The sequence below is a fragment of the Triticum urartu genome, chromosome 7 (assembly GCF_003073215.2).
Source record: "Triticum urartu cultivar G1812 chromosome 7, Tu2.1, whole genome shotgun sequence".
Taxonomy (NCBI): Eukaryota; Viridiplantae; Streptophyta; class Magnoliopsida; order Poales; family Poaceae; genus Triticum; species Triticum urartu.
The window spans coordinates 21,717,961-21,734,783 of NC_053028.1; the positions used below are offsets into that span (position 1 = coordinate 21,717,961).

Genomic DNA, 16,823 nt, shown 5'->3' on the forward strand with positions numbered 1-16,823 from the left:
TTCCTTTGGGGTGCACATTGGTGGCACAACACTGCAAAGTAGCGTTACCCAACCCCGGGGAAGGTAGGGTGGAATTTGTAGGGCTCGAATTTGGATCGACAACAACAACCCATAAGAAATAGATGGACTAGGTGGGGTGGAACTCTTCCACCTCGATACCCCGCGGCACCTCAGATTTGGCAACCATTGGTGTTAATGGATCTCGATTATTGTCTCCACCGCTTCCACCCGGGCCCTGGTGAACGGGAAACCAGGCCCACCTTTCCCCCGTGTTCGCAGATTATGCCAAGGGGATCCTCTCACCCATTTTGTTCGCAATTGTCATCGACACCCTCAATTCCCTATTGCAGCATGCGATTAGCTCTAGTATGTTGAAGTGCCTCACAGCATGCCATGCAACATCGAGCGTTTTGTTCTTCGCCGATGACGTTGTCATTTTCTGCCATCCCTACAGTTCTGCAAATGTTCAAAAAAGCTTCTACCTTGTGCACCAATTTCTCAAATGCTCACACACGCCCATTTGCTGCTCACAGTAGGCTTCTGATGATATCGGTTCCTCCCTCTCTTGCTCGATGATGGCCTTCCCCATTCAATTCTTTGGGCTTCCCTTGTCCATGCAAAAAGTTTCTTCTGCAATCCTTATGCCCTTGGTGGATAGACCCATTTGTGCGGCGAGAGCAGACCCTCGTCTGCCATGTCCTCATCGTGATGCCCACGTACATCCTAATGGCGATGGCTATCTCCCCGCCGATCCTCAAGAAGATCACCAGAGTGATCTACGACTTCCTCTGTCAATGTTGCAAGGATGAAAGGTGGGTTGTTGCCTTGTCAGCACGACAAAGATCTGTCGACAGCTTGAGTTTGGCGGCCTTGGCGTCTGAGACTTGCAGTGCACGGGCATCTCCCTGTGCATGCGCGCTAGTTGTGGCTTCTTGACCCTGGCACCATCTGCACTTGTTGTGTGATCTCGAGGTGCAAGACCTCTTCCACGCATAAACAGTCTGGACCTTGGGAGATGTCCGCTCCTGCCACTTTTGGATTCTTGAAAATTGTGTCATCAATTGCAACTCTTGTTTCCCATAGGAGTCACCACTCTCAGCTGGTTTGCGAAGCCCTTGATGAATTCACCTTGATTGGGTATATCCATGGCGGCCCCATCGCCATGGTTGGGTATGTCGACTTGTGGAGGCGCATCCAGCAGCTCACCCTCATAGTGGCACCAGGCTCAATTTCCTGGTGTTCGTTCGAGAATGGGCAATACTTGGCAAAATCCTGATACAAGGCGATTTTCCTTGGATCAACCTTAGACCCCTTCTGGCATTTGATCTGGCGCAACTGGCGCCTCTCAATGTCAAATTCTTCGTCTGGTTTGCTTCCCATAACAGATGCTGGACTATTGATCGCATTGCCTCCCGCCGTTTTCAGCACGAGCCTCTCCGTGTCCTGTGCTCACAAGACAAGGAAACGTAGTAGCACGACTTATCACTGTCATAGTTGACGAAGCACGTCGTTGGGCTGCCACTGGTGCGAAAGTGCGAGACAGGATATTGCATGTGTTGGAAATATGAGCAATTTACCGAATGATTTTATTAACAGAAATACTATATAAAGCATGACTAATATAGCAGAGATAGAATAATTCATGCGATCTGATAGAGAGAATGTAAATAGCATCTGCATATATGAACTGTAGCCAAACATATCTAGATCAGATAGTAAAGCAAGTTGCAATTATGAAGTAGAACCTAACATATCTAGGGCAAACACTAGAATATGGAACTGTGGTAGGACCCCGAACAGAAAGAACAAGAACACGTACGGGACAGCAGCAGTAGAAGCATTGGACTTGGGGTCGACATCCTCGCCAGCCATGTCGTCGAGGAGGTTGTCGACGTTGGGAAAGAAGTCTTCGTCGGAGTCCGGGTGTCCGTGACAAAGAAGTCAGTAGTCGCGCGGAGCGCTCCACAAAAACCTTATCACCCTTCTCCCGTACAGGACTCAAAGAGGTGCGGTTTCGGAGGCCTACTGTCCCGACCTGCGGTGCACGCCGCAAGCCGGGATCAGGAAGACAGTAGTAGTTCAGAGATTGGAACCGGTGGCGAGAGGAAGAAGTTCTTGTGCATCTCTCTGAGAGGAGCGACCTCCCTTTATAGACGCAAGAGAAGGAGGCGAGAGGCCAGCGACGGGAGATGAAGCGGAAGAGGGAGACGAAGGGAACAGACTTCAGTCGAAGAGGCGAGCCATTCAGATTGGAAAAACATTAGACATCGGCTCGGCTCATTCCCGCAATCCGCGTCGCGGCGAGGCGGGCAGCGTAGGAGGCGCGCGTATGTCCCTCTTGTTCTCATGCTCATACATGTGAGGAAAGAACCTTCCTTATAAAGAGGTCCAACTCTCTCTAAACTAGCAATGTGACACTAAACTTTAGTTCCACCTCTTACCTTGTATAAATGGACTACATGGGCCTTTAGGATTTGTTAAGAATTTCTGAAACTGCTATTAGGCTGGCCTAGAATAGACAAAATTCCAGCTGCATGTAACCTGAACTTTAGCAACACCTAGGTCAGAACACACGCTCCTAACGCTCACTTTGCATCATCGACCATGCCTCTCTGTGTACGTGGCCTGACGATTTCACTATGTAATCTTTTCTCTATTCTATCAATGCAAAGATACACGCATCGAATGTATTCACGAAAAAAGAACTTAACAAATCCAGCACTAATAATGCATGTGAGCAAAACGACATATTTTTACTTATTAAATGAATTACTTGACAAATTACCACATTATTATATATATATATATATATATATATATATATATATATAGTGTTACTATTCATCACCCAGGATGCAGAATAAGTTATTCTTCACCCGACGTAATTTTACGATCATTTCATAATTAAATTACGTTTATATTTCAAATAGTTACGTTCATATTGATTCACTACGTAAAATTTGGCATAAGAAAATAAAAATATAGGTCATAAAATAAGAAAATTTACAGTTTATGTGTATTTTACATTATGTTTTTACGTTTGTAATTTTACATAACATAAAATATTTTTTATGACGATTATATATTTTCTTACGGTCTCTTTTTATGTTAGAAATAAGTCAAAACTTACGGAACGTAAAATTACGGTGCATTTATGGCAAAATAGAGGGGGTGAAGAATAATTATTCCTCACCCAGGGTGACGAATAGTCATATATAGTGTTACTATTCATCACCCAGGGTGCAGAATAAGTTATTCTTCAACCGAAGTAAATCTTACGATCATTTTATAATTAAATTACTTTTGGAATTCAAATAGTTACATTCCTATTGATTCACTACGTAAAATTTGACATAAAAAAATATAGGTCATAAGACATGAAAATTTATAGTTTATGTGTATTTTAGACTATGTTTTTACGTGTGTAATTTTACATAACATAAAATATTTTTTACGGAGATTATATATTTTATTAGGGTCTCTTTTTGCGTCGAAAATAAGACAAAACTTACGGAGCGTAAAATTATGATGCATTGATGGTAAAATAGAAGTGGGTGAAGAATAACTATTCCTCACCCAGCGTGACGAATATATAGTAGGCTTTTCTTTCTTTCTCATAAAAAGATAGTCGCAAAAATATATTTCATAAGGACGATTGAACGGCCAATGCTAACAGAGGCATTGAGCAGTAGGGAGTAGCTTTTTTTTTTTTAAGTGAGCAGTAGGCAGTAGCTGACAAAGCCAGGAAGGACTCTTTGTTTGCTTGTCACATGACACGACGCATGCATAGCTAAGAACAAATTTTCCATACATGCATGAACGATAGTTGTTGTTATATTTTTTTTGCGTGGACATTTTTTAGTTTCTTGACATAAAATTTTTTAACCTCGCAAAAAAAAGACATTAACTATTTTGAAAGAAGGTTAACGCTACTTGTGCATACCTAAAGCTCGCGACCTGCTAAGGATCCCCTGCACGCGCGGCACCCCGTCGTAGTGGTACATCCGTGCGCCACCGGGCGCCGCCATGTCGTCCAGCCGTGTGAGCTGCATCCACATACACATCAAGCTCACATTAATCCCCAGCGAGGAGAAGGACAGGCGCACCTCGTATTGGACGAGGAAAGAAACACAATACACAATTACACATGACACCAGCAGCATGCTCACCTTGCGGTCCTGGGAGAGTGGGACGGCGCGGCAGAGCACGGCGCATGAGTCGCCGCAGTTGGCCACGAGGATGTGGCCGCGAACCACGAGCGCCACCACCGCCGTGGACCCCATGACGGTGCCCGTCGGCACCCCCGACGCCGCCTGCTCGTCCGCCCGCGCGAAGCTCCGCCTCAGCGCGCCCTTCCATGCGCACAGCTCCGCCTCTTCGTCTTGCTGCTGCTTCTTTCGGTAGGCTACGGCCGCGCGGGTCAGCTCGTCCGCCAGGATCGCGTGCATGTGGTCCCTCAACACCACCGACACCTGCACCACCACGGAAATTCTGAGTACATACAAGTCGGTGATGAGCTTGAGTGTGGCCACGTTCGTAGAGAGGTTACCACGGGGCCGCCGTGGCCGTCGAAGACGGCGAAGAAGTGCATGCGCGAGCCGTCGACCCAAGAGCAGAAGGACGGGCGCATCGACACGGTGTCCTGCATGGTCACCGCGTCCTCCCGCGGCTTCCCCGCCGCCCCGTACGCCCCGCGCCACGCCGCCCGCACTGCCGCACCGGAGCCCTCCTTTTCCTTCGCGACGGTTGCGAGGTGAGGGCTCCCGCGAAGGCGGCACGCCGGCAGGTGGCATTCCTCGTAGCCCTTTGGTGCTTCGACTCCGCCCTGGCCGGCCGCGGGGAAGTTGTTCACGCCGACGCTGGCCGTCACGACGGATTGATCCTTCCCAGGAACAGGCTGAGCATGTCTCGCGCCGATCGCGAAGCAGCAGAGCATCTTCATTTTGGCTAGGCTAGCAAGAGTGAGGGGTAGAGCTACACAGAAACGGACGTTCGTAGAGGAGTAGGAGGAAGGGGGAATAGAGCGCAGGAACCTCTTCCTCAAACACTAAGGAGATTACTTGTACTCGCGTCGCTTTTGGATGCAAATTAATGCTTGCTGCATTACTGCTTCCTCATCTTCACCTCTATTTGTTCATTGATGGAAAATGGCCATATCTTCTATTCCCTATTTATTACCCTTAATTAGTTTCTTGTTCATTATTGCAAGTACTAGAAATATACGGAGGATTCCATACGAACATTCTTTTCGGGAATAAAAACACATCGGGTTTGATCGGCGGTGATTTGTCCTTCCTTTATCTCACTCGCTTTTATTTGCTACCATGTATATCAAGCCAATCCCAATATATTACCTTGGCTCTTCGCGTGCTCTCCTAAAAGATATGGCAGAGTTTCAGAAATCACCCTCCTCCAGTGACTAATCTATATGATACTAAATTGAAGCCTATAGTAATCTCAAAAAAAAAATTGAAGCCTATAGTTACCGTCATCTATGTCTTCCTCTCCACCACCTTTGTACAAATATAAAAGGAACTAATACTTAATCGAAATATGTATGTGGCAACCCAAATCGTTTTTGCAAAACTGCCAACCCACCTGGATGCCGTCCGTTTGTAGATGCCGAGGTCGCGATCTCACCACTCAGGCGCTGGAAACACAGAAAATGGAGTTGAGATGTACGTATTCACGCATGTATGCCACCGCTAAGTGAACCCAGCGTACCGATTCGCTTGATCAAAGTCGTGCACCATGCCGTGATAAGATGGAAACTCTTGTTGGCCGCAGTCGCCACTCGCCAATACTCTGCATTCGTCCACCTCAATCCCGTGGCTCGTCCTCGAGCCGACCGCCGGCCGGGCTGGTCGTCCCTGTCGACCACGCCATCAATGCCCAGTAATTCGATCTGATCTCAACTCCGCTGCTCGCCCTCAACCTCACCTCTGCTCATACGCCGCCGGCTTGGCCGCTTTCCCCGTCGAGCTGACCTCCGAGCTCGTCCTTGTCTAGGTTCCTATCCGTGCTCATTCCTGTCCTGCTTGTTTCTTTGAGATCAGCGAGCAGACTCCTCCTTCTACATACGTCCGAGCTCGTCCTTGTCTTGCTCATCCCATACAATATCAGCAGTAGTCTGAAGGTGTAGCTGCGGAAGCTAGACATCACCTTCATGGACTGATAGGCCCGGGCACTGGCTGCAGCCCTCCAGTGCATCAACCGTAAGGTATAGATTCTAGGTAGGTGAGTTTTCTGATTTTTTTTTTGCGGGTGGACTTTTCTGAATTCTGATGTACTAGTAGAGAATAAGCCGCATAAATGTGCCTCGATCCTGGTGTGCAAAAATGATTGCTACATGCACGATGTAGCACATGTATCAGTGACATAACCACATTATTATGATCTATTGCTATTCTGCCTTGATAGAACAGACTGTAATCAAGATTATTTGCCATTGTTCTTTTTCCCAAAGTTTGTAGTTCCGTCTGATTGAGTATGGTTTCTTCCATACATCTGGACATGATTCAGTTTAGTCATCCATACGATACTCAACAATTTTGATTGTCTTCGACGTGCACATGATTAGCTCATAGTTTATATAGTGAATTAAATTTATGTTGTGAACAAGAATATGAAAGTCCAACCTCTGTTCTGGATGTGGCCTTCTCATACCATCCTGCTGCTAGTTCAGAGAACCATCCAATGTTGGATGGTGACATTTTTCATCTAGTACATATGCAGAACATGCATAAGCCTTCTATAAAGTAACATGTTTACATCAGAATCTTTGTTGTGAGAGTAATTGACCTGGGTTAGCATCTTAGCATGACATTCTAAACAAGCAAAATTGTATTTTATTCATTTCTGCTTAAGGTGCCATGAACATATGTTGCCCATATTAACCATGTCCATATTCTGTTGTATTTGTTGAAAAAGTACACAACAGTAACTTTTGTGTAAATAACACGGTAATATGCACACCGTAGACCTGATAATGTAGGTGCAAACGTCGCAGTATTTTTGGACCCGAGAAAAAATTTGTTAAAAACATACACATTGTAAATTCTTTGTAAGTAGCATGATAATATATGCACCACATACCAGATAACTTAGGTACAAACACTGTGGTAACTTTCGTCATGGGGAAGAGAATTGTTGAAAAGATACCCGGTAAAATTTGTGGAAATAGCATGAGGATATACGTATCACAGATAATATACGCACCGCAAATCTGAGAACTTGGCGAAAACACCATGGTAATTTGAAACACCATGTACACCATGTTAAGATTTTTTTTTGAAAATATACACATGGTAAATTAAGTTTAAATAGCATGATAATATACGCACCGCAAATCTGAGAACTTGGTGAAAACACCATGGTAATTTGAACCCGAGCAAAAAAAATTGTTGAAACATGCCCCTGTAACTTATGTAAAAACAGCAATATATGAACTACCTACCCAATACTTTACGCATAACTTTGACCAAAGAGGGGAAAATGTTATTGACAAAATACCACTGAAAACTTATGTGAATATAGCACGGTAATGTGCGAACCGCATTCCCGACAATTTACGTAGAAACACCGTGGTAACTTTGATCAAGGGGGAAAATAGTAGTTGAAAAACATAGCCCCAATGACTTATGTGAAAATAGTACGTAGGAACATCTCAGTAACTTTTACCAAGGAGGAAAAAAAGTTGTTTGAAAAATATACCCCTGGTAACTTATACGAAAATAACCCGATAATATACGAATCACATACACAATAACTTATGTCCAAACACCATGGTAACTTTAACCAAGGAGAGAAAAATGTTGTTGAACACCCCCCCCCCCCCCCCTCGGTAACTTGTGTGAAAATATCATGGTAATATACAATCACCGCGGTAACTTTGACCAAGGAGGGGGAAAAGTTTTTGAAAACATACCCCCTCGCTAACTTATGTGAAAATTGCACTGTAATATATGAACCATATACCTGATAACTTACGTAAAATCACTATGGTAACTTTGACGAAGTCGGATTTTTTTTTTGTTGAAAAATATAACCACAGTAACTTATGTGAAAATAACACGGTAATATAGGAACACATACCGATAATTTACATGCAAAGACCGTGGTAACTTTGACTGAGGAGGGGGTCAAAGTTGCTGAAAACATACCCCCAATAACTCCACATACCTGATAGCTTATGTACAAACACCTTGGTAAGTTTGACAAAGTCGGAAAAAAGTTGTTGAAAAACATAACCCCCCCCCTCCCACTAACTTATATGAAAATAACACGGTAATATATGAACCACATACCCGATAACTTACGTACAAACACCATGTTAACTTTGATCAAGAGGGGAAAAAGTTGTTGAAAAACATAACTCTGCTAACTTATGTGAAAATAGCACAATAATATACGCGTCACGTACCCGATAACTTATGTACAAACACCGTGATAAGTTTGACCAAGTTGGGAAAAAGTTGATGAAAAACGTTTCCCAATAACTTATGTGAAAAATACCATGATAACTTGCATATCATAGGTGTCGTAACTTTTGAATCCCAAAAAGAAGTCGTCGAAACATACCAATATGAAATCTAGTTTTGAAAATCTCGTCGCCATGAATCTTTTATGTGAAAACGATTTTTTGCGTTGTACCGATGGTTTGAGCTACAAAACATTTTAAATTTTCAGAATAAGGACAATCTAGAATGATATCAACTTTTGTGTACTCTTGTGTAGACATGCATGTGCATGTGGAAATGGTGGGAGAACCATTTTTATGCCCCTGGTAACTTATGTGAAAATACCACGATAACTTGCATATCACAGACGTGATAACTTATGTAGCACAGACGTGGTAACTTTTGACCCCTAGAAAAATTCGTCGAAACATACCAACATGGGATCTAGTTTCGAAGATCTCGTCGCGACGAATCTTTTATGTGAAAACGGTTTTTGCATCGGACCGACGGCTTGAGCTACAAAACATTTTAAATCTTTGGGAAAAGGAGAATCTAGGATGACATCAACTCTTTTGTCCTCTAGTGCATGCATATAATTAGAAGAAGTGGGTGCACGGGAAAGGGGAGAAATCATGGTAATCCATGCATGCATGTAGATAGAGATAAGGAAAAAGGTGTGTGTGATAGTTTTGCTTATATGGCACACATGTGCCAAATATCGTGGTCTATACTTAATTAATGCATGGTGATAAGTTTATAGAAAAAGAGTAATTAACTATATGAATAATATTCGTACAAATTAGAAGGAAATGATTTGCAATCAGAGCGTGATGATAAGTTAGCAAATCTTTAATTGCAATAAATGATATTATTTACTATATGTATTTCTATCCGATAGTGCAAATAAGGAATCAATTAATACATGATGATAAGTTAGTACCCTCCATTCCTAAATAATAAATCTTTCTAGAGATTTCAATAAGCATTACATACGGATGTATATAGACATATTTTAGAGTATATATTCACTTATTTTGCTTCGTATGTAGTATATATTGGAATCTCTAAAAACACTTATATTTAGGAACGGAGGGAGTACTAACATAGGTAATTAATGGTTTCCCTAAAAACCACCTCAACTACCGCATGTCTTACTCCCTTTGTTCCTAAATATAAGTCCTTTTAGAGATTTTAATATGGAGAACATACGGAGCTAAATGAGTGAATATATACATTAAATTATGTCTATATCAAGATTTTGGATCCCAAATGGTCAAATTTTCTCATGGGCGGGTGATATTCTCGATAACCACGGTTACTGAGAAATACCGAACAAATTCCGGATGCAATTTACAATTAAATTTTGAATTCAAACTCTTTTAAATTAATATAAAAATATCTTGAACTAATATTATTTGGAAAAGAGGTAGTAGCTCAGTGGTACGTCAAACAAGTGCGGCCTTATATGTGTTGAGGTTGCGATTTCAAATCTTTGGGTCCTCATTTTTTTTTCACATTATTTACTTACCTATTCTGAAAAAAAAGAATTGCGGTAGGAGGACTCGAACATGGTTACGCCAGAGTAAGGATCTTGGCTTAAATGAGAAACAAAGTTAATTTAGTATACATTGAGCATCTAAATTCATATTATTCATTTGGATTTGTTTGCTCAGATAGGTATTTCTCAAGGGGCGGCGAGAAATGCAATTACCGCTCGGTATCTGAATTTCTCTTGCAGTACCCAAAACCATGATGTACATACATCTGTATGTTGTTCGTATTAAAATATTTAAAAGACTTATATTTAGGAATGGAGGATTAATTTAGCAAATAAAATAATATTATCTTTGTTAGGATAAGTTCTTACCAAATAAAACCTATTTTTTAAGTTCCGGACCACATTGCTAATAGGATTCCACTACAAATCCGGCGTCCAATTTTTCACCATGGCAAATTGAACGTGTTTTATGGCAATTTGTGTTTGCTAATGATGGCAATTTTAGTTCGCAGGCATGGCAAATCCACCTCAGTTCATCTTATTATATTTTTTTCCAGGAAATTGCCATCCTCGTGAACTAAATTTGCCATCCTCATGCAAACTAAATTTTCCATGAAAAACATTTGAATTGCTATGCTTAAAAATCCCACATCAGATTATTAGCATTGCCGTAATAATAAAATGGTACATAATCACTATTTCTGCTTATATTATATATATTACTTAAAAAGAATGTAAGGTTTATGTTTCATTCTTCTCTCGTCCAACCTCCCTACAATTCTTTCCCCCTCCCATCTCATGTAGTTCTTCCATGGGTATCCCAGAAAGCTGCCCAACTTTTACGCATATGGAATGACTGTGGATGTAGTTTACTTATATTTGTGTGTTAATATATACTGCACCCGAAATCTTTTCGTTCATTGAAAATCGGAACATTTATTTTGAAAAGTTGTGACGAAGAGGAAGAGGACTGGATGGCGGGGTTACTTGTACATTTTCTGCTTCCCTTGCTTGCATCTGTTTTGGATAGAACATCCAAGGGGGCCCACACGGTGGCGACATGGTGTGGTGCTAAGGCTTGCTGTTTGATTGTTTCATCATTTTCACCTCCATTGTTAACTGATGGAGAGAAAAGGCATATCTTCTATTTGTTAGCATTAGTATCTTACTCATTATTGCAAGTACTGAAGTTAACGAGGGTTCAAAATAGATATTATTTGCAACTTGGTTTCTCCTTTCTTTATTTAACTAGCTTTATTTGTTACAAAGTATCAAGCCATCTCTGGCTCTTAGTGTGCTCTCATTAGAGATATGGTAGATTTGTAGAGAAAATCCTCCAATGCAGCAGAGATAATTAATCTCTTCATCTCTACCACAAAGTTATACTCAATTAATTCATGCTGATAAGTTCATATATAAAGAGTGATCAATTATTAGAATTATATGAATTGTCTTCCTCTCCACCACCTAGTACAATTATTCAAGGAAGTAATACGTAATCAATGCATGATGCTAAGTTAGTAATTATAAGGATAAGTAATGATAATAAAATATGACATTTTTTCTCCATCACCTCGCACAAACAATGAAGAAAATAATACGTAATTGATGGATTATACCATATGACTTCCTATCCTCTACCTCATATAAATAAGGTATGAAATAATACGTAATTAGACTAGTAGAAAACATGGCTTTGGTTCGGGCCTGGACAGCCCATTAGTCCCGGTTCAGCCATGAATCGGGACCCATGGGGAGCATACGTCCCGGTTCGTGAGCCCAGGGGCCAACCGGGGCCTCATGGGCATTGGCCCCGGATCGTCTGGATCCATTTGTCCCGGTTCCTGGCACGAACTGGGACCAATGGGGCTCCCTCCTGGCCCACATACATTGGTCCCGGTTCGTGGCAAGAACCGGGACAGAAGGGGGAGCTTTAGTCCCGGTTCCAGCCATGAACCGGGACATATGAGTTGCTTATATATACCCCCTCGCCGCAGCAGAGCACTCCACAGTGCTCTGTTTTTTTTTGGCTAGCGAGGGGAGGGCACTTGTGTGCTCTAGCTCACCTCCTATGCACATGAGGTGTTCGATGAAATGCCCGAGCCACGCTAGTTAAGTTTTCTCCTCTCGAAGCTCGACCTCCAAGCTCCATTTTCCCTGAGATTTGCATAGGTTTAGCGGTCCGTCACGTCCCGTCCCTGTCTTCACGCCGTCGATCTCCCGCGCTGATCTCGTCGCCGGCACCACCGTGGTGAGCCTCTTGTTCTTATCTTCTTTCTGAAAGAAAAACAATTCTTACTTTAGATAGTTACTTGTCTAATTTTCTTACTTTTGACACACATAATTATATATAATGCACGCAGATGAAACGGCAATGGATGTACGGTGACAGACACCTTCGAGTACATTAAGGGCCTGCATAATTTTCTCGAAGTAGCTGAGGCAAACAAGCAGAATGGTTTTATGTGTTGTCCATGCCCTATATGTGGGAATACGAAGCCTTATTCTGACCGGAAAATCCTTCAAATCGACCTGCTTTATAATGGTTTCATGCCACACTATAATGTTTCGACGAAGCACGTAGAAATAGGGGTTATGATGGAAGACAACGAAGAAGAAGAGGACGATGACAACTATGTGCCCCCTGAATATCGTGATGCTGCAATGGGGGAAGCTGCTGATGATCAAGAGGAACCAGACGATGTGCCCGATGATGATGATCTCCGCCGGTTCATTGCTCATGTAAGGACATAGTGCGAAAATCAAAAGGAGAAGCTGAAGTTAGATCGCATGTTAGAGGATCACAAAAAAGGGTTGTACCCCAATTGCGAAGATGGCAACACAAAGCTCGGTACCGTACTGGAATTGCTGCGGTGGAAGGCAGAGAATGATGTTTCTGACAAAGGATTTCAGAAGCTACTGAAAATATTGAAGAAGAAGCTTCCAAACGATATCGAATTGCCCGACAGTACGTACGCAGCAAAGAAGGTCGGATGCCCTCTAGGATTGGAGGTGCTGAAAATACATGCATGCCCTAATGACTGCATCCTCTACCGCGGTGCGTACGAGGATTTGAACGCATGCCCGGTATGCGGTGCATTGTGGTATAATATCAGACGAGATGACCCTGGTGATGTTGACGGCGAGCCCCCAGGAAGAGGGTTCCTGCGAAGGTGATGTGGTATGCTCCTATAATGCCACGGTTGAAATGTTTGTTCAGAAACGAAGAGCATGCCAAGTTGATGCGATGGCACAGAGAGGACCGTAAGAAAGACTGGAAGTTGAGAGCACCCGCTAATGGGTCGCAGTGGAGAAAAATCGAGAGAAAGTACTGGGCTGAGTTTGCAAGTGACCCAAGGAACGTATGGCTTGGTTTAAGCGTGGATGGCATTAATCCTTTCGCGGAGCAGAGCAGCAATCACAACACCTGGCCTGTGAATTTATGTATGTATAACCTTCCTCCTTGGATGCGCATGAAGCGGAAGTTCATTATGATGCCAATTCTCATCCAAGGCCCTAAGAAACCCGGTAAAGACATTGATGTGTACCTAAGGCCATTAGTTGAAGAACTTTTACAGCTGTGGAATGGAAACGATGTACGTGTGTGGGATGAGCACAAACAGGAGGAATTTAACCTACACGTGTTGCTATTTGTAATCATCAACGATTGGCCCGCTCTCAGTAACCTTTTAGGACAGACAAACAAGGGATACCACGCATGCATGCACTGTTTAGCTGACACCGAAAGTATATACCGGGACAAATGCAGGAAGAATGTGTACCTGGGCCATCGTCGATTTCTTCCGACCAACCATCAATGTCGAAAGAAAGTCAAGCATTTCAAAGGCGAGGCAGATCACCGGAAGAAGCCTGCCATGCGTACTGGTGATCACGTACTTGCTATGGTCAATGATTTACACATAATCTTTGGAAAGGGTCCCAGCGGACTATCTGTTCCGAATGACACTGAGGGACGCGCACCCATGTGGAAGAAGAAATCTATATTTTGGGACCTACCCTACTGGAAAGAGCTAGAGGTCCGCTCTTCAATCGATGTGATGCACGTGATGAAGAACCTTTGCGTGAACCTGCTAGGCTTCTTGGGCGTGTATAGGAAGACAAAATATACACCGGAGGCACGGGAGGACCTGCAACGTTTGCACAAAAAAGACGGCATGCCTCCAAAGCAGTATGAAGGCCCTGCCAGCTACGCTCTTACCAAAGAAGAGAAGGAAATCTTCTTTGAATGCCTGCTTAGTATGAAGGTCCCGTCTGGCTTCTCGTCGAATATAAAGAGAATAATAAATATGCCAGAGAAAAAGTTCCAGAACCTAAAGTCTCATGACTACCACGTGATTATGACACAACTGCTTCCGGTTGCATTGAGGGGGCTTCTACCGAAAAACGTCGGATTAGCCATTGTGAAGCTATATGCATTCCTTAATGCAATCTCTTAGAAGGTGATCGATCCAGAAATCATACCAAGGCTAAGGAGTGATGTGGCGCAATGTCTTGTCAGTTTCGAGCTGGTGTTCCCACCATCCTTCTTCAATATCGTGACGCACGTCCTAGTTCATCTAGTCGACGAGATTGTCATTCTGGGCCCCGTATTTCTACACAATATGTTCCCCTTTGATAGGTTCATGGGAGTCCTAAAGAAATATGTCCGTAACCGCGCTAGGACAGAAGGAAGCATCTCCATGGGCCATCAAATAGAGGATGTCATTGGGTTTTGTGTTGACTTCATTCCTAGCCTTAAGAAGATAGGTCTCCCTATATCGCGGTATGAGGGGAGACTGACTGGAAAAGGCACGCTTGGAGGGGACTCAATAATATGCAGGGACGGGCATTCTTGGTCTCAAGCACACTACACAGTTCTACAGAACTCTACCTTGGTGACCCCGTATGTCGATGAACACAAGAACAGTCTGCGCTCCAAACACCCAGAGCAGTGTGATGTCTGGATTACATGTGAACCCATCAGGACTTTCGGCAGTTGGTTGGAAACACATCTCAGAGGTGACAACACTGTTTGTGATGAGCTGTACTCGTTGTCTAGGAGACCATCTTCGACTGTATTGGCTTACAAAGGATACGAGATAAATGGGAATACAATTTACACGATTACCCAAGATCAAAAGAGCACCAAACAAAATAGCCGTGTCCGCTTTGATGCAGCAAACAATAGGGGAAAGGACACATATTATGGTAACATATATAGTGGACATATGAGAACTTGACTATGGACATGATTTTAAGGTCCCTTTGTTTAAGTGCAAATGGGTCAATCTGTCAGGAGGCGGGGTACATGTAGACCCACAGTATGGAATGACAACAATGGATCTGAACAATCTTGGGTACACTGACGAACCGTTCGTCCTAGCCAATGATGTGGCACAGGTTTTCTATGTGAAGGTCATGTCTACCAAACCGAGAAAAAGAAAAGATAAGGAAACGAACACATCAGACGATGAGCCAAAGTGCCACATAGTTCTTTCAGGAAAAAGAGAGATCGTGGGAGTGGAGGGCAAGACAGACATGTCCGAAGATTATGAGAAGTTTTATGAAATTCCTCCCTTCAAAGTCAAGGCTGATCCAAGCACCCTGATAAACGATGAAGATTATCCATGGTTACAGCGCAATAAGCAAAGGGCACAAGCGAAGAAAAAGTGAAGACTTCTCTCTCCACAACTATTATGATGATGCCTAAACCCTAAACCCTAATCCTGATACTTCAAAGAGATTGTCTGTTTTGTACATGAAGTGCATCCAGTTTTTGTTGTAACCCTCTCTACTTTTTTGCACATGCTATGTGGGTGAAATGATGATGCCATGCCAACTTTCAACCTTTTCAGAGTTCATTTGAAATACTTTCCAATTTCAGGGTCATTTAGCTCAACCAAATTAGTAAATGCATGAAAAGTAACAAATGAAGTATGAAAGGGTTGAAAATTGATGAGGTGGCTTTGAATGGTGCATTTTGAACACACAAAAATTCTGCAGCTCAAATAAGTTCAAAAAAATGAAATCCCTTTGTAACAGATGAGTTTTCATCCGAAACCCTGATAATTCAAAAGAGGTTGTCCATTTTTGTACACGAATTGCATCCAGTTTTGTCCGCAACCCTCTCAACTTTTTAGCACATGCTATGTGGGTGAAACGATGATACCATGCCAATTTTCAACCTCTTCAAAGTTCATCTGAAGTGATTTTCAATTTCAGGGTCATTTAGCTCAAAGAATGAACTAATATAAAAAAGAATGATCTGGAAAACTTTTATGAAACTCTAATAGCAAAAATAATAAACTAAAAGAATGAACTAGAAAACTTTAATGAAACTCTAGTAGAAAAAAGAATGAACTAGAAAACTTTATGAAACTCTAATAGCAAAAGGAATCAACTAAAAAGTTTTATAAACCTCTAGTATTGTTAAGACTAAAATTATACAAAACTTATGCAACTAAAAAATGGCTCCTCCCACCCCCCACCACCGACCTAAACCCTATCCACCCTCCACGCCGGCGATCTCCACGTTCAACCGTGGGGTAGGTCTTCTGATCCGCTCACTCGCTCCAGCGTCCTCCCCTCTTTCTTCTGGTTGTCATCTTCATGGCGGCGCATGCATCAATCTAGCTGTGGCTGGATTTTTCCCCCGGAATGGCCCTTTCTCAGGAGATCTGGCGCTCTTTCCGGAGGACTGTGCATCCTACGGAAAGATCTGGCCACTTCATCATGGTGGTATCTTTTGCTCGGAGTTCTTTCCGTCTGGATGAGGATAATGTTGGCCTCTCTCTTGAAGCTGCTCTTGGAGGGTATTGTTCTTCGCTCAAGGTATCTTGCCTGCGTGGCCGTGTATTCTCCTTCCA

At 42.8% G+C, this 16,823-nt stretch overlaps 1 protein-coding gene across 1 annotated transcript; it reads right to left on the reverse strand.

The window, feature by feature from the left end:
• Nucleotides 1–3,710: 3,710 nt before the first annotated feature.
• Nucleotides 3,711–4,648, reverse strand: LOC125520175 (probable protein phosphatase 2C 37). The gene is made up of 4 exons (XM_048685016.1): nt 4,550–4,648; nt 4,170–4,472; nt 3,944–4,046; nt 3,711–3,790 (listed from the first exon to the last, which is right to left on the reverse strand). The coding sequence occupies exons 1-4, from the start codon at nt 4,646–4,648 to the stop codon at nt 3,711–3,713; spliced, it is 585 nt and encodes a 194-aa protein (XP_048540973.1).
• Between the last annotated feature and the right edge of the window lie 12,175 nt (nt 4,649–16,823).

Coding starts and splice junctions, on each gene's coding strand:
- LOC125520175 (XM_048685016.1), bottom strand. CDS start 4,648: ATGCAGGACACCGTGTCGATGCGCCCGTCCTTCTGCTCTTGGGTCGAC. Junction 4,473..4,549: donor ACGGCCACGGCGGCCCCGTG/GTAACCTCTCTA, acceptor GTGGTGGTGCAG/GTGTCGGTGGTGTTGAGGGA. Junction 3,791..3,943: donor TAGCAGGTCGCGAGCTTTAG/GTATGCACAAGT, acceptor ATTTGTTCTTAG/CTATGCATGCGTCGTGTCAT.